At 38.4% G+C, this 21035-nt stretch overlaps 2 protein-coding genes and 2 non-coding genes across 5 annotated transcripts; 3 read left to right on the forward strand and 1 right to left on the reverse strand.

Moving 5' to 3' along the window:
• Positions 1-1316: 1316 nt before the first annotated feature.
• On the reverse strand, positions 1317-11399 carry ccdc3b (coiled-coil domain containing 3b). Of its 2 annotated transcripts, XM_088309417.1 has the most exons (4): positions 11174-11399; positions 10638-11010; positions 5774-5948; positions 1317-2257 (listed from the first exon to the last, which is right to left on the reverse strand). In XM_088309417.1, exons 2-4 carry the CDS (start codon positions 10985-10987, stop codon positions 1964-1966), a joined length of 819 nt encoding a protein of 272 aa, XP_088165543.1. In that variant the 5' UTR covers positions 10988-11010; positions 11174-11399; the 3' UTR covers positions 1317-1963. The 2 variants fall into 2 exon arrangements, with proteins under 2 accessions (XP_088165543.1, XP_088165542.1); XM_088309416.1 differs by lacking the exon at positions 11174-11399 and having other exon boundaries at positions 10638-11167.
• trnat-ugu (transfer RNA threonine (anticodon UGU)) lies at positions 3042-3114 on the forward strand. The gene has a single exon. It is a non-coding gene; the product is annotated as a tRNA-Thr (tRNA).
• A 909-nt stretch (positions 11400-12308) lies between the features above and the next one.
• On the forward strand, positions 12309-12381 carry trnar-acg (transfer RNA arginine (anticodon ACG)). The gene has a single exon. It is a non-coding gene; the product is annotated as a tRNA-Arg (tRNA).
• Positions 12382-15255: 2874 nt separating this feature from the next.
• Positions 15256-20626, forward strand: vamp3 (vesicle-associated membrane protein 3 (cellubrevin)). The gene is made up of 5 exons (XM_088309780.1): positions 15256-15411; positions 16350-16428; positions 18550-18708; positions 18792-18843; positions 19205-20626. Coding segments are annotated over exons 1-5 (309 nt in total). The 5' UTR covers positions 15256-15409; the 3' UTR covers positions 19222-20626.
• Positions 20627-21035: the final 409 nt, after the last annotated feature.

The following is a 21035-nucleotide window of genomic DNA, read 5'->3' on the forward strand; positions in this document are numbered from 1 at the left end:
AGGCGACAATAAGAAATAATTCCATTAGGCGGAATATTAAAGTCACCATGTCTGATTATATAAATGTGGCTGATATGTTTTTTATTAAATATGCAGAGAGGACAAATCACACATGATCAATAGCCAGAGCGAAAGGTGAAAAGCTAAAACAAGACGTTAAATAAACCAAGGTTGCAAAAGTAACACCATCCAGTGTTGGAGACCACCAGCATGGAGTGGTATTGGCTGACATGTGTTCTACAGCTTGGTTGTGCACGCCGCTGGTTTATGTTGAGAAAGCTGTGTGTGTTTATCATCTTTGGCTCACTTCCATGAGATTTTGACACTTGGCTGCAGGCAAGCTTGGCAAAGTTGGAGCAAGGAGAACAAAAGACCAAACCAGGAGAGGGAGATATCTATAATCTTTGCACAAGATTTTTTTTCACTGAGAAGCTAGAGAAAGGCTTGTAAATGTCCCTTCCTATCCCACTTTAGCGGAGAACAATCCCTCTACAGTCTGCTAAATGTTTCATTTTGTCCTTCTTCCCATTTTTAAGCCTGCTTCTCATTCTTCGACCCCTTACTCGTACACAACAGCGGCATATGGAAGCCATTTGGTTCACGTCAAATGTCTTAAAACTCATGCTGGAAATCTCAGTAGGTTGCGTGGTTGTGCTCTGAACCTGAAGTGGAAAACATCTTCAACTCAGGAGGTCATAACAAGGTCGACTTACCTTTAGCTTGTTGTTATCGATACCCACCAAGCACAATGAAACAGATGTTCTCCCCTGACATGTGTTTTTATTTTTTTGTTGATTAAATATGTGTGGCGCTCGACAAAATGGCAGTAGTGGGCCGAAAATACCTCGGCAGAGGTATATATATGTTTTTTATTCTACTTATATGTAAATCATAAATGTGTAAATCTTCCCCCCTGTAACACCCGCCTTTTCGTTATGATAGCGATTAAAATGTTCACTGGAATTTATGACCCTTTCTAATACGGTTTTCCTTGCGCGCCGTTATTCTTTTATGTGGTAAGACACACTCGATTACACTTTTACTGAGGTTACAGATGATAAAGTATCAATGATAAATCATTAAAGAGAGCCTAGTAGGAAATTAGCAGCTGAAAAAAATTTTAAGTATACTTATTTGCAAATATTTTCTTTTGGTAGGGTGACACCTTTATTATATACAGCTCTGCTTTTACAGCTATGCACAATAAGGATCCAAGGCTGATAATTTATTCGTGTCATGTTTATGACAAAAAGCTAAATATTTCATATTAGTTAAACACTGAGCTAATACAGATAAATGGAAAAACAACACAGGGGTTGATTTTAAAATTGATTTATTCATTTAAACAATGAAAGCGAGGGTAATATGCACGAATAATTATCCAGGCGGCAAAATTAACCACAAAACAAAAACAGGCAAGTTAAAAAATATGTATATTTTAAATGATAAATTGTAATTTGCGACTTAGCAAAAGCCAATCTTTGACAACAACTGGTTCAAATTCATTGATGCTCAGCACCATGTTTTCAAAAACAAAATTGACACTATATGTACGAGCACACTCACAAAATTAATCCCCCAAAAAATCCTTTAATGTTTTCCACATAAATAGTTTAAAAAAAATAAAATAAGTAGTAAAAATAAAGCAAAGCATCAAATGGACCCTCCCTAGGTGTACTTCCAAACAACACACATTTAACACTTTTATTTATTTTACGCAACAATACAGCTGATTTGCACGACCAGCATACAGTCATGACCAATAACAACCAAATACACATTTTTGAGTAAACATTTTGGGCACACACTTTCCTTGAGTATTTATGTTATTCTCAACTCAAATGCTGTGCTTTCATTTGACGTCCCCCTCAGCTCAAATTTGTCACTGCAAATCAGAAGCTAATAATAATGTCGCTTTGAACGGACTTTGGCATAGCATCATTAGCGCGCAATGACGTTAGCGCTACTTCTTTAACTTTTTGGACAGCGCCCTCTTGAGGGGCGGCTCCTTCCGGTCCTGGCTGGTGTCCTGATGTGGGTGCGTTCGGGATGTCTTGGATTCGTAGAGCTGCTTGAGGTTGAGCGTTTGTTGCTCCTTGGCCGTCTCTCGTTGGGCCTGGCGCAGCAGACGTTTTATGGTCTTCACTTTCTCCCTCAGGTGGCCGTTGGCCTTCTCCAGCGAACGCACCTTCTGAGAGAGCGTGCTCACTTTCTCCTCCTCCTCGAAGAGAGCCTTCTGCACCGTGGAGCACAACAACTGTGGAGAAAATAAAATGGGAGTTCAGAAATTTCAAACCGGCTCAGATACTGGATGGATGTAATAACAGAGACATGACAGGGACGCTTCAATGATGTTAACATTCACGCTTATATAACAAGTTTGCAAGTCAAAATTACATCAGGAATAAAATTGATCACCGTTTTTGGATGTTACAAGCAATGAAATTAAAATGATTTCCAATGAAGAGTTTGTAATCAGTCCCTGAAGTTACTTTTGTGAAACATGGGGGGAGCCGAAGGGGGCGTGGCCATATTAGTCATTAAAAGTAGCCATTTTTTAAGTAGTCACTTATTTCCTAGTTTCTCCAAATTTAATGGATAACAAAGAAAATGATGACACATTTCAGTTTCCTGATCAAAAACATATAAGCTGTTCTTGTTAGTGAAAAATAGGCCATCTTGGATTTTGTCCTTCTTTAAATTTCATGTCAAATTCTGGTCCTCGAGGGCTACTATCCTGCATGTTTTAGATGTTCCCTCCTCCGACACACCTGATTCAAATGATCAGGATTGTTCTCAGGTCCCGCCAAAGCACCCAAATGAGTTGATCATTTGAATCAAGTGTGTTGGAGGAGGAAAACATCTAAAAATGCAGGATTATGCACCTCAAGGACCGGAATTTGACACCTTTGCTCGACGGACTTCTGTATCTGTGTTGCTGAGTGAAAGTCCAAATTTTGTGGAAACTCTAAATGGGTTACCCGCTTATACTAGAATGATACAAAAACAGATGCAGGAACAAAAACCCTACATAGAACAAGGGCCTCATAGCTCAGCGGTTAGAGCACTGGTCTTGTAAACCAGGGGTCGTGAGTTCAACTCTCACTGGGGCCTGATCACTTTGGATACTTTCCATAATTTGGCGGAATTGCTGATGACAACTATGGAGATTCGTAATCTTAATTTGTGAACAAACTCTCCATCATTTGGGTGGAGATAAATAAAATACTCCGAGATGGTTACCAGTGACTGAAAACAGGCCACATCTCAGCGTCAACCTTTTGCCCCCCCCCCCCAAGAAAAAAAAAGTCCTTCAGATTGTATGGACTTTCTTCCTGAGTGTGGATTTCCTCTGCAGATGCTAATCCTTCCATGTGGGCCAGCATGCAAATGACCTGCCCTTAAATAACAACTGTTGAAAGTTTGGAGGAAATGCTGCTGGCTGCCGGGCCATATCACTAGTGGCTACATTTCCTCCAGCAGTAGAACTCTGGCCATACACCATGTGGCATTACTTACACCCTATTGGGACGTGAAAGGGCTACGAAACTTTATAACATCAAGTTTGAGGTTTAGAAACATGATAATCATGGTATGCTAAGCAGTGGGGTGACCGTGCCGTGTGAAGGCCCACTTTTACAGTCGGCACACAATTAGAATTTAAACGCTAATTTTATTGAAATAATTTGAATAAATCAGCCTCAGAGATGCAAATATTTTAGGCTACGTGTGATACTATGTCGTGCCGCATAAACTGCATGCACATCATTGAAGACAGATGTGGGCAAACTAAGGCCCGGGGGCCCCATGCGGCCCGTTCTGCGTTTTAATCCGGCCCGCCGAACTTGAAAAAAATGAAATGAATAAACCTTGTTATTTTATTTTCTAATTACTGTGGTTTTTCAAAGACATATATTGTTGTAATGCTTTGGTTCACTTTCATTTAAAATTAAATGTATTTTTTTTTCCTCCGATGAGGTGATTACCAAAACACTCCATCCATCTGCTCCTGGTCCCTCTGTCAAATTTTAGAACCCATTGTGGCCCACCGATCAAAACGTTTGCCTACCCCTGATTTAAGATTTAACAAATGTTTTCAAGGTTAGCTTTAATTGCAATGCCACAGGGGGCAATGATTTCATTTTGCATGCCTACATTTACGTCATCGCACTGAACAGAACCATAATGCGCAAGTTTGAAGTCTTTTCTAAATGGGAAGAGACATGTTTTGAGGGGAAACGTGTAAATTTCATTATGGTGCATGAAGTGAGTTTAGTTTTCCCCTTTTGTGTTTGGCGAGGTTGCCACTACAAGCGCTAGAGTAGTCCTCATGCAGTTTAGTGTTCGCGATACATCTCATATGCATTGGAACGACTTGGATGGACGAACTGTGACCTGAACAAAATCTTATTTTATTTACTCTTTGAGGAAATATAATCTGGAGTATAATTTAAGAAACCGCAGCAGGTATCTAAATATCACTTTGTAATTACAATCACAGCTCAGTCCAACCCAAAATCTTTGCTATCAACGGAAATGCAAACCCGTGTTTATAATTCCCTTTTCCCCGTGGTAGAGTTCCGTTTTCATGGGACGTCGGCAAATGATTGGAAACAGACAGAAAGAAGAAAATGAGAGTGATTGTGCCAAAGGGAAGAAGCAGTGGTGAGTCAGTGGAAATTACAAATACATCACAAATAACACAACAAAATGCAAAATATGTGAATCTCCCATTTAGAATCTGGACGCAATTCCTTGAGACACACAATGTCGAAATGAATGTGAGCTTTTGAATTCCATTATCGCGGGCATCTGTCCGAAATCTTGTACCTCCCAAATGGTCACTTTTAAGGAGACCCCAAAAACGGCACATTTGTTCAACCATTACAAAATTTAAGAGTGGTCCATAATTTGTATATATAAATAAATAAATAAATAAATAAATAAATAAAACCCACATGTGTGGACTGACCAAGAGTATATATATATATTTTATTTATTTATTTATTTATTTTTATTTATTTTATTTTTTTAAGTAATTTAACATATTGTGACTTATGAGGGTTTGGCCAGCGATAGACATCAGAACCATTTTGAGTTTTATTTGCAAAGTGCCAGCATTGCATTCTGTCTTTGTACTATGGTGGATGGATTTTTCTTTCATCTGTGCGGCCCGGTCCAAAGAGGCCCGCAGACCGGTACCGGTGGTTTGGGACCTCTGACGTTCAGTACATCCAAGGAAAAGGGATATGGTATAAAATGTTGGAAACACATTAAAAAAAAGAAACATAATCATCGTTAGAGGTATGCCTGCTAAATCTTAGCCACTTATTACAGGACCCGCCATACTTTCATTATTTGGCAACAGTTTCATCCCAACTGAGTGATTCCGATAAGGACACCGGCGATAGTGACTTCAAACATTCTGCATGATGTAATCCTACATAAGAGCTCCCACATGCTGCACTGAAAACATGAACATGATGTTTTATGTTTTTAAGTGGATTTTTCCATTAAACACTGCGGCTTCTTTGTCTCGCCAAACCTCAGAAAATATCTGCTTCCCAGATTTGGGGCCATTTTTAAATCGCAGCAAGCTTCCTCTTCAAACAAAAGGATATAATCGTGAATCTTTCTGTGCGCCCACGACATTAATCCAAGCAATTGTGGCTTCTTGCATTCTGTTCCCCAAACCAATGCGCTGACTCAGTGTTCTGTTCAAATGTTTGCATGTGAATTCAAACACGCTGGAGCTTTTTCGCCATCTACGTACCCTGCTGTCCTCCTGAGCTTCCCACTCGGGGGTGTAGCTATGGACCTGAGTATCAGGTGTGCAGTTGGCAAACTGGAATAGGCTGGCAAACATGCGATGGTGGTCCGCCGTGTCCGGGAAGATGGCATCCTGGAAGTTGACCCCATGGGGGACCATATTGTAGTTTTCATCCATCCTGCATGGCAAGAAAAGAAAATATTCGTTGTACACACTTTGACTTTTCAACTCTCGCTTACCAAAGCAGATTTATGAATGTGATTAAAACTCATTCAATCCATAAAACATACATATACGTTTTCAAAAACGTAGTCCCCGCCTCCCAAAGACGTATTTATACGTCTTAACCTTTTTTTTGTTGTTGTTGTTTTACATCATAGCTCTGTGCTTTTATAGCATTAGAACACAATATTCTGTTCGCCTCGCAAAAGCAGTCAAAATCCCCAAAAAACGCTGGAATTGAGGGGTTTCCTCTCGTGATAATTTCTGGGATTAAATGAGATAATTTATCACAGCGTGTGAAATGTGTGAGGCAGAACGTATGGACATCTGGAGTCCATCTTGTCGCCTTAGCGACATCAAAAGTTTGGTTGTTTGTACAAGTGACAGAGTTGGCGCATGTTTGTGATGAAAAGGTGTAAGGTAAGATGTGGGGAATTGACTTCACTGCATTTGTTGCACAACAAAAATGCAGCACATGCGACACAAAAAAAAAAAAAAAACGCCACATCAGCATTTTTTTCATCCAGCATAATATGAGTGTTTCCCATTTGTATGAGTTGTGCTTGTTATTCTTCAGACCGAATGTTTAAGGGGGTAACATATAGGCTAATGTTTTTACAGCGCACATGAGAACAAGACAGCACACTCAATCTGTCTCATTTTAGGATGTGAGATTGCCGGTTGCATTTTTCTCCATCCTCAGCTCCGATTCAACCTATCCTGGGAACATTTTGCCCATGATTGATTGAAACGGCTATTTTTATCTCTCTGTGGTTTTGTTGGGCAGGAAATGGCTGTCCGCTGGAGACCAGGGATGAGAATGAGAACTTCATCTCTTTATTTTTGTTTTCTCATGAGACAACGAGTCTTCGAACTTGGGTTAACATTACATTTTCAATCACTTTTTGAAGCGGAAACTTGTATCTAGGGCCGAACCAAGTAATAAGACGGCCGATTAAATCAGCTGATTATGGCCCTTCATACGTTGACCAAAATCATCGGCCAATGTTTACCGATTTTTGTTTTTACCTTGATGTACTCTAACAATTTACAGCAGTTGTGCACTAGTAAAGTTTTTTTTAATTATTTATTACGCAGAATGCTATTCTATTACCTTGTTTCCTTAAAAAAAATACAATAATAAATAAATATATATATAGTGTAATTTGTTTAGAATGTCATTGTTTGGAAGTGTCATTCAAAACTATTTACCATACCAAAAATTGATTTATTTTTAATTCATTTTGAATACGCATTTAATGAACACGAGAAAATTCGATTTAAAAAGAAAATGCCATTAATTTTATGTTAAGAAAAATTATATATTGATTTATAGTCTCAACCGCAACCCATCCAGCAACAAACAATACAACAAATTAACAATGAAGTAAATACGCTACTATTTGTATGTTAGTTTTTGTTGTACAGAAATAAAATTACAATTCAAGGTCGGTTTTGTCCTGATTTGCACATCACGAGTAAAACAAAGGAGGCTTTGTCTCAAGTGAAGCTGTTCCCAATTTCATGTTTAACTAAACCACTCGTCTTCTAACTGTTGCCCCGTACAAGTGGTATCAATCTTCTTATACAACCACCCACTGAGCAGAGTGTACAGCCCGAGCCCCATTTGTTACTTTTGTCTGCAGTCACATCATCAATAACGGACAGTCGCGCCGTTCCATAGCAGCCATATACATGTCGTAAGCCCATGTCTGACACATGATGTGGTGTGCTTTGGATCACTCGCTTGTCTTTTCATTCTCCTCCCACAAGCCTCATACAAGTTGACCTTTACATCAGCCCAAATAATGTAATTACACAAAGAGGCTTTTTTTTTTCTTTTTTTTTTAATATGGCTTTACTGTTTTTGAATGTTGTTGAAAATATTTACTAGAGCCTATTCTTTACAGGTAAGAAGTTCTGCAGAAGGAATCGGTTCTTCCCCGATAAATGGAGACAAAAGACCACTGCTCTTCTGGATTATCATAATGGGTGTCACAGATAACAATCAGCATTGCTGTTTTTGTCCAACACAACCAAGGGAAGCAAAGTGTTGTCTAACCGCATGTTCGCACACGCCATGTCTGTAAGATGCATGATGAAAAAGTGCTTGTTGGCTTTGTGCAGACCCTCATGAGGAAATGTAAAACATCACACACCGGGAATGCTTTCCAGCACCCCTTCTCGATATCTGACATCTCATCTCTGTGAGTTTAAAAAAAAAAAAAAAAAAAAGAGCAAAATGTGAAGGAAAAATTGGTAACACCTGTTAGTTAGCATATGCTCCCTATCATCACTTTTGTGTATGCATGCAAAGTTTTAACATACACGCTCTGTTGTTTTTCAACGTGCGTGGAAAGTCTCACACATAAGGGATCACATTAAGAGAGATCATACGAGGTAGGCGCCAGTGCTGTTTTTGTAAATTGAGGTTTCTTTACAGATTGAGTCCTTTGAGAATCCCTTCTTGGGTTTATGATTTGCAATAAAATGTTTTATGCGCCTTCACTCGTCTAAACATGGTATTCTGGTTAATATTGTGTTCTTGGAATATGAGTTAAGCAGCAAAACCCACCCGTGTTTACCCATCTCAGGGGGCGGCCATTTTGTCACTTTTGTCGACTGAAGATGACATCACAGTTGCTCAGGGCTCAGGTAGTGACCAATCACAGCTCACCAGTTTTTTTAAGCTCAGCCATGATTGGTTGTTAGGCATCCCTGGCAACTCTGATGTCATTTTCAGTAACAGGAGTGACAAAATGGACGCCCGCTAAAATGGCTAAAAGCCGGTGGATTTAACTGCTTAAGTCATATTCCACAAACACAATATGAATCTAAATGCCAATATTCAACTAGTGGGCCTGCATAGAACATATTCCTGTAAATAATTTTTTGGGGTTGACATCTCCTTTAATTATCTGTATATGGCATTGAGTTGCGCTTGGCCATGCATTTCATTAATCAGGAGATTATCTATCGCGCAAATGTAGAAGGATGAACATGAAATGAGTATTTTACATGAATTGAAGACATTCCTCATTGCAAAGTTCCCAACGATCCGCTCAATGCAATAAATCAACTTTTAATCATAACAAAATTAAGGGTCATTTTCATTAATACCATACTTCCTTAAATAGTGGCCGCAAGACACTGTGCCCCAATTAATCGCTAGTAGCAAAGAACTCTTAAATAAATAAATGAACACCTCAAATTACCCAGTTTTCCACACAGAAAAAAAAAACGGGGGTGTCACTCTGTAGCTGTATTTCCAAGCATAGGGAAAACTCCAGTAAAGAAAGTGAACCTCACAATTGTCATTACAATACATGACAAAAGTAATAATATATTTTGAAAAATATACTACCGATAATGAAAATCAGGCATTTTTTTCCCCCTCCCTTTCTTTCTATCTTCTCCAAACGACATGTTTCAGCTCCCGCCACAGATGTTCAACAGGATTTGGCTTTTCAGAATAGTCCAATGTTTTGTTCTTAATCATTCTTGCATGTTTTTGTTGCGTGTTCTGGGTCATTATCCTGTTATAAGACACATGACCTGCAGCTGAGCCCACGCTTTGCGACACTGGGGAGCACATTCTAGGACATGCACTGCTAAGTCTTGAGGTTTCATTGTGTCCCGCACAGATTGAGGACACCCGGAACCAGATGAAATATAGCAGGCCAGGAACATAACTGGGACAGCGGTATTTTCTTCATATCCTTCATTTTTTGCATCTGTAAACGTCGAGCTGACGTGACTTGCCCAAAAAGTCCAGTTTCATTCACTCCGTCCAAAAGACATTCTCCCAGAAGCGTTGCAGCTTGTAATTATGGATTTGTGGCAAAATGCAATCTTGTCGGTTTCAAGTTATTTTAGCTTTTAACTGAAGGACACCGAACAATGTATGTACCTTACTATGAACACAGCGCATCGTGTTGTAGATGTCTTCATCATAACACATTCTGTCTGGAGAGCAGAAGTGCACACTAATGTTCAAAAACAAAGTGTCGTTGTATGCAGGTGAGAAACTGAGAAAGAAACGTCAATGAACTCTAACCTGCAGATTGTTTTAATTTGGAGGGAACCCCAAAAACCCACACTGGGAGAATATGCAAATGCAAGATTAAACATGAACTCGAGAGCAACACGTGTATTTTCAGCATTTTGCACACTGTAAAAAACGCAAATTGTAATTTGGTGGGACTAAACGAGTCATTTAAATTGGAAAAACTTTCAAATATTAATTATTGACTTTTGTGGCATCAAAAGCAATCAATATGTTTGCACTAAATTCTAAAAAAGTTATTGTTACTTATATTTTTCTGGTCAGGGGCCGATTCAAGGGTCATCACTTCTGTAAACTCTTACTTTGTTGTGAAATATGAGCAATTTTCACAACAGCAAAACTTGAAGTATTTCGTCGAATTACAGAACTTAAAATTTTATCCGAGCTTCTCGCCTTGTAATTTTGAATTCATCCAATCATTTTCAGAATTTTCATATGAATGTTTTGTAGATCGGATTAAAGAATTGAGTGTCTGCTATGTTGCCCAGCTGCCATACTTTGCTCACCCTCTTATTTAGATGTGTGCATTTTACATCATTTGTGATGGACTCATTCAAGGAGGAGGGGGAAATTACTCACTTTAGGAAGAAGTAATAATTGTTGTTTGGGGTGACAGTGTAGGAGAAGCAGGAGAAGTAGCCCAGTCCGGTGACGTTAAACCTGGAGCCCGCCGGGACCTCCAGCATGCTTCCCCACGCCTGGTCACACAGCAGCTCGATCTCAGCCAAGTAGAGCAGGTCGGTGTGGCTCTGCCACGGCAAGTAGTTGTACGGCTCCTTGTGCAGGGCCAGCACCTTTGCGAACACGATGATCTCGGCCAGCTCGGCACGGCACGCCTCTGTCTGGGGTCTCCAGTCGTGGGGGAGCTGGCACCCCTCGCTCCACTCGGGGCCGGCCGCAGTCAGGAAAAAAGCCACGATTATCCACATGATCCCACGCCAAGTAGAGTGAACTGCAGATGGATGGAGGATGCAGAATAAGGACAGTGCGCGCTCACGCGGTGGACATGATCTATTATCCACGAATTATCCAAATGGTTTGTAAGGAAAGGAGGGGAAACAAAACTTTAACTCCACGGTTGTGCTTCAGTCGTCTCCAGCCTGCAGAAATGATACCTGTAATTTTGAAGGAGGAGGATCAGATCGGTCTTCTCTGAGCTGCAGTAGCAGAATCCCCTCTTACTTTCCAACATACATTTAGGCGGAGCAAACAAAACCATTGCGCACAACATCGCTTGGGACCTTTAGAAAATAACCGATTTCAATACAAATGCTTACGTATGCAAGAAAACTTGAATAGAATTTTAATTGGATATGCTAAAGGACTTCTAAAAAGAAGTGAACTGTAAATATGCTATTGGCGCCCCCTTGTGACGGAGCGTTCACTTCTTCAGCAACACTGCGAGCAATTAGCACAACGAGTGTTCACACGTTTAACCGATCATGATAATCACGAAAAAAAGTAGCGGAAGACATTTCTGGCCTCGAATTTGTTGCGCAACAACACCTGAATATTTTCACTCTCTAAAGGTCAAAAGGTTTCATCATGAACTAACCAGTTACCATTAACAACTAACTACTAACCATTAATTTCTAATGTCAATGTCTCCCAAAATAGTCAAGTTTGACGAAAGCGAATGGAACATGCTCGTTCGTTAAATTTCGAAAGGAAAAAGCAGCTAAGCAATTAGACGTGTTAGCGCTATTTCACAAATGCTTATATTTTTATGGATAATAATTGCAAATATTTGTTTTTTGCCATTTGTATGTTTGTGAGAAGAAATTATACATTTCTTTGTCTTTTGTAATTATTTTGATTTTGTGGAGTGGAATGTGTCAACGTTAGAGGGCGCAATTCTTCATTTACTGTAATGCACGAAGAAGAAAGTGTTTTTTGGTTGAAGAAGAAATAAAGATGATGGCGAAGGAGCAACACGGTCTTTTTACCGTGCTTCGACCATCAGTGTTTGTTCACGCGTAAAAAAGTTGTTTTTATTCGCCATTTCATGAAGAGTTTGAACAACGAAAATAAGAGGAAACTAAAGGAATCTAAAATAACCTCTAGAACATGGTTGGAACTTGGTCGCCGTTGGAAATGCGATTGGCTCAACTTGACATTAGTTTCATACAGGCAAACGCGGAAGCTAAATTGTAGTTCACGCCATTACATTATAAATATGCTAAACGAAATTTAAATTGGCACTTTTAGGGATTACTACATTTATTATACCATAGAATATGGTGTTTTCGAGGGCCAGTGGCGCAATGGATAACGCGTCTGACTACGGATCAGAAGATTCTAGGTTCGACTCCTGGCTGGCTCGAATTTTTTTTTTTTTAATTAAAAAAAGCCATCCTATGACATGCAAATATACAAAGTATTTACGAACACTTAGATCCCACAACATATACAATTGTAAGGAAACACTCCTAATGTCTGCCCATGGTACAGAGGGGTGATAAAAGTACTGTAATGGTAAAAGTACTGCAATGATAAACAAATACTGCAATGACAGAAAATACTGCAATGATAAAAGTACTGAAACAGTAAAAGTACTGCAATGATAGAAAATACTGCAACGATAAAAGTACTGAAACAGTAAAAGTACTGCAATGATAGAAAATACTGCAACGATAAAAACAATGATTTATTTATTTTAAAATTGTTTATATTTTGTAAGTTTTTGCTTTCCCTATATAAGTTTATATATACTGTTCATGTTTTCCTTTTTTATCATTTATTTATTTTATAATTTTTTATATTTTTTAATTTTTGCTCTCTTATCTATACAAGTTTGTATATATTGTTAATAAAGATTAAGATGTCCTTTAATAGTCCCACAATGGGGAAATTTGCAGTGTTACAGCAGCAAAGATATAGATCACACAGAGGCGGCTGCGTAATGTAGCCGTTAACGTATAACATTAGCAGCAGACATTCATAAAAAGCATGCAAATATACACAGTATATACGTGTATATACAAATTCATGGTACAGAGGGGTGATAAAAGTACTGTAATGGTAAAAGTACTGCAATAGTAAAAGTACTGCAATGATAAAAACAATGATTTATTTTATAATTGTTCATATTTTGTAATATTTGCATTCTCTATACAAGTTTGTTAGGACTTGGTTAGGACTTGGTTAGGAAGTGTTAGGACTTGGTTAGGAAGTGTTAGGATTTGGTTAGGAACTGTTAGGACTTTGTTAGGAAAGTTTTGCAGTCCCACCGCCGCAAGGGACGGGCCAGGGATGAAAATCTTTTTTTGTTGTTGTAGATGAAATAAAATGGTAATTATGTGTTATATACGTTGAATACTTTTTATTTAGACCACTCTCTTGGATGGAGATATATTTGGCAACGTGTAAAATCACAACTCACTGGACGACTCACAGAACGTCACACGTAATCTAAAATGGAGTCCTAGCAGTTTCATCAATGGCCTCTAGGTGGGACCATTGACTAGCTGTACGTACTTAAAACGTTAGTTCAAATACACTCGCTTGCTTTTCTTAAAATAGTTCGGCTTTTGTAATATTAATTGTGAACATCACATCCAGCCTTTTAAACTATTTCACATCCATGCCTATACTGATATTTTAATAAAATGGAACGTGCACGTCCACCATTAAATGACACTGGATAGGACAAGAACAGTGTTTTCATTAATTGGTATTTTACTTTACTTTAACTGTCTTTGTTATTAAATTGTTGCTACTTTACGTTATACGTAATGTAAAGCGCTTTGTTACGGCTGCAGTTGTTGTGAAATGCGTTATACAAATTACGTTTTCTTGTTTTGAATTTCAAAAGATGTCTTGAATCTCCCTCATAATGCTGCTGAGAAGGTCAACAGCATTTGACTTTTTTTCCCCATAATGGAACAGAAAAATAAACATTCAAGCATGTGCAACTTCAGAACTGTTACAAGAGGATAATGGAGATAGAACACGCGCGCGCACACACACGCACACACACCCTCTTTAACAAGGATAAAGGGTAACTCAGGGTACTTACCCAGAATTATTTGGACTGTTAACGTTTTCATGATTTTGTCTGTATCAACCACCCAAATTGGATCTGAAAGAAAATAACAGGATGTTTTAGCTTGAATTCAAGGAATATTTTCTTTACTTGCGGATGGAGTCCTTTACTGGGAGTTCAAAGGTTTCTGGACTAATTTCCATGATTGTAGCCATCATTTTTCGATACTTAAAGCCTGTCTGAATCATACTGCCTCCTGTATGTTGAAATCCCGTTTTTGAAGTGAAGGAACAAGGTGGACTATGTGTTAGAATTATGGAAAGATGAAAAATTTGGAGAAGGCAACAGCTTGGTCAAACATGTTTCAACTGTTCGAATTTCTGTTGTAATAAGCTGAAATGTATGTTTCAAGTTTTCGGTCAACACAATCTTTGAATTTTGACGATTAGACTCACCACGTGGCTTGTGAATTAAATTAGTTTTATTTGTTTGACTCCCATCGGTTTAATGGAATTTACATTTATTAAATTTCTTAGGATTATTATTATAGTTTCAGTATAGTATATTAATTCTAAAAAGAAAGTAAAAGACTTTTACTAAATATTTTGGGCTGTACTCATTTATATTTCGTACCCTTTTTTTGTGTTTAATAGTAAAGTTCAAGATACCCATTTATTTTGTTCCAAATGTCACATGCTGATCACGGGGCTTTTCTCCACGCCTTTAAATTAGATGTATACGTAGAATTCAAATAGGTATTTAATATGACAAAACGCGGTGCTTTGGATGAGTGACAATTGTAATTTTTACTTTTGTTATTCTCTCTAAATGCTTCGTTATTTTTTAAGTGGCTTTTTCGCGTCACTGTTGGCGGAAGTATGCCGCCTGCTCAGTGTTGCATTCACTTACACCCCGTGAAAAATGTATTCGTGGGCAGGACTGACGTTCTCATCTCATAACTCATGCATCAGACGCCAACAATGTAACGTAACGCTCTAGATGTAGAATGCACGCTCAACTGACGACATATGACCGAAATCCTTCTCATCTGATTTTTCACCGATCGAAACATACAGCAGTAACCAAAGCTATACCACATATCGCCGTCAACTTGGGAAATCAAAGGTTTATATTATCAATCACTTTCCAAAAGGTAGTGATAGTGATGAGTTAACGTCAGATAACCTGGCAGATTTTCAATGTCAGTTTCACGAGTTCAGGAGGCGTAATATATATATGTTTTGGGACTGGGAAATCGAAAGTTCCGATTTCCCAGTATATCAACAACGCAGCTCGACTGGACGGGTTTGAACTCGTTACAAAAAAAGAAACATCCGGTGCAACATAAAGCAACTTTCACTTCACAATGTAAGTTTTAAATATTTACAGTATGTGCACGCCTGAGCTGTCAGATGCGTTGTCGGGTCAAATAAGTTTTGAACACTTAATCTGGTTGTTTTGCGGAAAACGGAACGTTAGCATACGCCCTAAACTTAGCTGTTAGCATGCAACAAGTGCTAGTTCGTTATTCAGGCAATTTTCTCACAAGTTTGCATTAGCTGTACAAATTCTACATTTGAGCCTAGTAACTTTGTCATTCACTCTAACTTGTTTTTTGTTGTTTTTGGTAACTCGTATACGTTGTACTGTTCTTCCAACATTAACTGCAGTTCACTAGAGTTGGATTTAGCATTTACGAGCAGCTAATTTGTTAGCTTCTAAACGTCAAAACTACATAAGTTTATAGCAAACAAAGGAAATTACTTAGTTGGTGAATTGACTCGTTAAAGAAACGATAGGGCCACTAAAAGTGTTGAAATTGCTTTGTTTCGAATTGTTTCAGGACAAATTGTATTGCAAATCTACGTTGAGATAGATAATCGATTAACTGCGAAACGTCAACTAGTTTTGCGGGGTCTGGAATCGGTTAGTTGATCATGTTTTTTTTGTATGTTCCATCTGCGTGTCGTGTCAACCGATCTTAACTGCATATAACTATACACAAAAGGAATGCAGTGCCATGCTACTTGGCTGCATTTAGGCCTTATACAATGTCACATGTTTACATGTTCATCTGTGGTAGTACTGGATTTAACAAACCGAATGTTCAGCTACTTTCCAGTTTATTCTTGACATAGTCTGTTCTTTTCTAAATGTAACCACATCTTCGCGAACAGTGATACTCAAGAGTGTGGTAAAAGCATCACTGCATTAAAATAAAATTAACATTTACAACATGAAATACGAGCACACATATTTAGAGTGAACATGCATACACGCTTTGTATATCTTTGTGTTTTTTCCAGGTCCGGCTTAGTTCCAGAAGGTTCCAGTGCAGGGTCAAGCAACAAGCGTTTGCAGCAGACCCAAGCCCAGGTTGATGAGGTATGGTAACGCTGCACAAGTCAAACTTCAGTTTTCCCTCTTTTCCATTCTATGAGAATCAAAAAATATGACAACATAAGTTGGTTAACAGTTTGTAGTGGCCTGAGCCAGACTGTGAAAATGGAAGTTCCACAATTAGTTGCTTTATTGATAATTTAAACCACACCATTATACCGCAAAATATGTTACCAACGCACTTATTTGCAGCCCAATTAAAAAGATTGCAAAAAGTGGGAGAATTATTAAAAAAAAAGTCCTCAGCAGTATGCATACTGTTTTGGGCGGGAATTGTTCTCTCTATGGTGCCGTGTACATGAGTTGTGTAAAATTGGTTGGCTAGATAGGGTGAAAACTCAGTGGTGCGGCATGGCCTGCTATTTTCGCGGACCTCTCTACCTACGGTGCCTGTCGGATTCAGCTGCTTGGAACAGCGCTCGACGAGACCACCCGGTGGAGCGCCTGTGGGTCCTCCAAAGAACATTTGGCTATGAACTTTTAGTCAAGATTAGAGCAGAGTTGTAATTTGAATCACCACTACAATATGACTCACAAAAGCAAGAAACATTAACTATGAAAGAAGGCTTTATGATATCATCAATGTTTGATGTAGTTTTGTCATAGGAACAGATTGTCTTCAAAGTCAGTGGTGCCACTGTATTTACCGAAACCTCCAAATTTGCTTTCACTGTAAACCTTATGAAAGGTACTGCTTCATTAATTTAGTAAGCAATAATCAAAACACCCACCTAACCGGCTGTGCATTGATGAACTACCATAATTTTCAGCCCCATGCAAATGTATGCACGTCATCATCACGGTCTAGTGAGAGTTGCTTTAATCCAACATTTTCCCTCTGGTTGTGTTTGTGTTTGGGGAAAAGTGACGTCAGTACAGAGCCTCCATTGATTGTCCCTCCCTGCCACTGCCCTGGCTACCCTATGACTCACAGTTTTCTTGATGCGTGTCTCGAACTGAGAATTACATAACCGTTTGCGACGCTGTTGTGAATCGCCACTATGAGGAATGTGTTTGACGCAAAAACACATTTCACGTGTTAATTCACATGCTTGAAAATATTCTGAGATAATACTGCCCTGAAATGATTGATGACAACATGCCGCCCCCCCCCTTTTTTTTTCTTTTTCTTTTTTTAAATAATTAAATTAGCCCCTCCTACACAGAACAACAACTTTGAGCACGTCCACAGAGTCTCCAATTGGTTCCTTCTGGCTTATATAATCACTGTCCATGGTTATGCAATGCGTGCACACTCCTCTGCACTCGCTCTGTCTGAGGGGAGTGGCAACAGGGTTTTTAGATCAGTGGAACATGTGGGTTAGGTGTGTGTTCTCTGATACTAACCGATGTCTCTTGCTACAAGGGGATATTATTATTTCAATTATATTGTATTGCAAAATGTAGCTATTTTGTTATTTATTATGCTATTTGTTTTGCCTCTTATTTGATGAATCGGATGAAAAACGTTTTATTTTACTTTCTATTTCCTTTTTCAAATTGACAAGTTAATTATGATCGATTAGTTGATGAACCGCTAGATTTATGCTTCTTATCCATTGACGCTTCTGTTCCATAACTCTCCCACCTGGGGCTGCCGCATACTTTGCGACGCAGTTCAAACTGACGTGATTGTCGCGCACTCTGCGGGGTTCGGCAACTAGTTTTCATGTGCGGCTGCTCGTCAGCCACTGATTTTGTTGATGTAACAGGGAGTTAGAAATGCAAATGAGCTTTCGCACGAAACAAAAAAAAAAATAGCTGCAGAATGGTGCACTTGATAATTGCCGACAGTCTGTGAAAATATCCCACACACTCTAAAATAATTGGTAACTAAAATATATATATTTTTTTACCTTGGTCCACTTCAGTCGTGTTCAACCACATTTCTGAGTGCGTGATGGGCCTTCAATAATTCACTTTAGTATATAGAGAAAACCCAATTTTTAAATCAAAGCTAAGTGATTGAAATGTTTGGCTCCAATATGGTATCGTGTTCATGCGCAATAAATCTTTCAGTCGCTATACATGAATTAAGCAGTCGTGAACATTTTATTTGACACAGTCACACTTAATCAATTGACCAACCGTGGTGTTTGTGAGCAGGTGGTGGATATTATGCGCGTGAATGTGGACAAAGTGCTGGAACGTGACCAGAAGTTATCTGAACTGGATGACCGAGCAGACGCACTTCAAGCTGGAGCGTCCCAGTTTGAGACCAGTGCTGCCAAACTGAAGAGGAAGTACTGGTGGAAGAACTGCAAGGTCTGATTTTGATAGTTGTGTCTGCAATGCAAAAAGATTAAATCAGATGTTTTTTTTTTTTAATTTTATTTATTCCCTTGCAGATGTGGGCCATCCTGATAGCTGTCCTAATAATTATCGTGGTCATCATTATTAGTGAGTATCACATATTGCAAACCCTTGTAATGAGAAATGCTTTAAAAAGAAGTTGCATTGTTTCACTAATTTAGTATAAGTTTGACTTGTATCAGTTGCCATGTAATTCTTGAACTGTTGGTGTTATTTGCCTTTTGTTCAAACTGTATGAATGTGTTATATTTGTGTCCATTATCATCAAAATATTTCGAGGTATACATTCGCCCCGTATCCTTGTGAAAACCGGTCATAAATTCTTAATCACTTTTCCCGCACAAATTTGCCCACCTTTATTTCCACATATTACATTTCACGCGTGTTACTCTTCAGAAGTTTGACTTTTATGCTCACACTATTTATTATTCTCTTGCTTCATTTTTAGTTTGGTCCAGTGCATAAACCGGCATCAAGCGGAGGAGGAAAGGAGCCAACTGGAGATGAGCTACATGTCATTAAGAGGCAGAGGACACATGATTAGTGGCTTCTTAGTTCCACATTTTCTTTGATGGGGGTGGGGGTGTCTTCATTTCCTTGTCCTGTATGTGTGCCGGCATGTGCCTCAGTAAAGTTAATGGGCTAACTACAAGCCCTTCCTACGCAGTGCCACATACCAAAGACTCATGAACAGATAATTATCTAATTGAACTAAAACTCAACCAGTGTCACATGGTGGAATTAAAAATGGTGCCTTTCCTCCGGTTCGTGTTGTTACTTGTATCAAAATATACCCCATTTTCCTTCAATACGACACAAAAATGATGTATAGTTGTGACCTCCTCTCGTATTTTGTTTTTATGTTTGCCAACTAGCCAACAAAGTGTGTGCCAAGCTAAGAGACGTGCCATTAGAAATACTTTAAAATTGATCGTGGCTACCTTTTTGAAGCAAATTCAGCATTTTTCACCTTAATAAGAGTCCTCTTATACTGTATTTTGCTTCTGCCTGACTTCAAAGGACACAGAGCTGTTTGATTGTATGATCATGTGACCCAATGCCTTAACTTATTTATACACAATGGCTGAGTGCTCATGTACTGGATTGTTAAGTAGATTTCATTACCGTAATTCCTTTAGGGAAATTTCAGTTGTAGCGAGTTCACTTGTGAATATTTGAAATAATTAAATTGATCATCTTTTATCAAAGGCAACTTGGGAGGAACACGTTTATTCCTCTGTTTATGTTGTCCATCTGCATCATTGTCTCAGGAATGCTTTTCATTCTGATACATTTGTACAGCAGGAATGGGAAACCAATGACCACAATAAGCCTGCCATCCAATTCTACAAATTTCAGAACTGGTTCTAGAAGGCAAGGTAAATATAATGTCAGCTGATAGCATTCAACACACAAATGGAAAAAAAAAAAGGGTTGTGCACTCCAGCCCTTAGTGTCAGGCAAAAGGATGGATAAACAGTCATAAGTCAGTCTTAAATGTCTGCACTTATTCCACCTGATGGAGTCAGTTGTGCCTACTGAATATACACAAATATACTGTGCAGCTCACTAATTACCTTCCTTGAGTGTATCATTACACTGATGTATCCCATCTGAATCAAGTGCACACGTGTGTGTAATGTCATTTTATTGAGCTATAGTTTTTTATTTTAAACTAATGCATGGAGAACTAATCTTGAATGTTTTTTTGTTTTGTTTGTGTCCGCTGCTGCAAAGCATTGTAGCTGTTGGAATTTGTCGAAAAACTTAGTTTGGGGAATGACAGTGTGAGAATTACATGTACTGTGCCAACACTGGATGATTGCATACCCTGCTGTTGCTTCTGCCTTATTAAAATACAGTACGTAAATGGTCTCTGATTACTTTTTCACTTTGTTATACACATTAAACGTATTGTGGAGGATCTTGGTCATTATATATATATATATATATATATATATATATATATATATATATATATATATATATATATATATATATATATATATATATATATATATATCAGTTTTCCACACCAGAGCTGTCACTCTTATTTTTAGATTTAGTTTACGTTAAATGGAAATAGATTCCCATATATTTGCCCATACTAGCAATTTAACAGATTTTTAAGGAAAAAATATGTTGACAAAATAAATTGGGGTGAAAAACATCCTTTTTAATTTTATGTTTCATGTATTTGCCAACTATGCTTGAATTTCCTACTTTTGTGTTACTCAGATGAGAAGTCAAGTGTCTATAATAAAACAATTGCTTTTTCT

This window comes from Idiotropiscis lumnitzeri, chromosome 11 (genome assembly GCF_059441095.1).
Source record: "Idiotropiscis lumnitzeri isolate Australia: NSW breed Sydney's pygmy pipehorse chromosome 11, RoL_Ilum_1.0, whole genome shotgun sequence".
NCBI lineage: Eukaryota > Metazoa > Chordata > Actinopteri > Syngnathiformes > Syngnathidae > Idiotropiscis > Idiotropiscis lumnitzeri.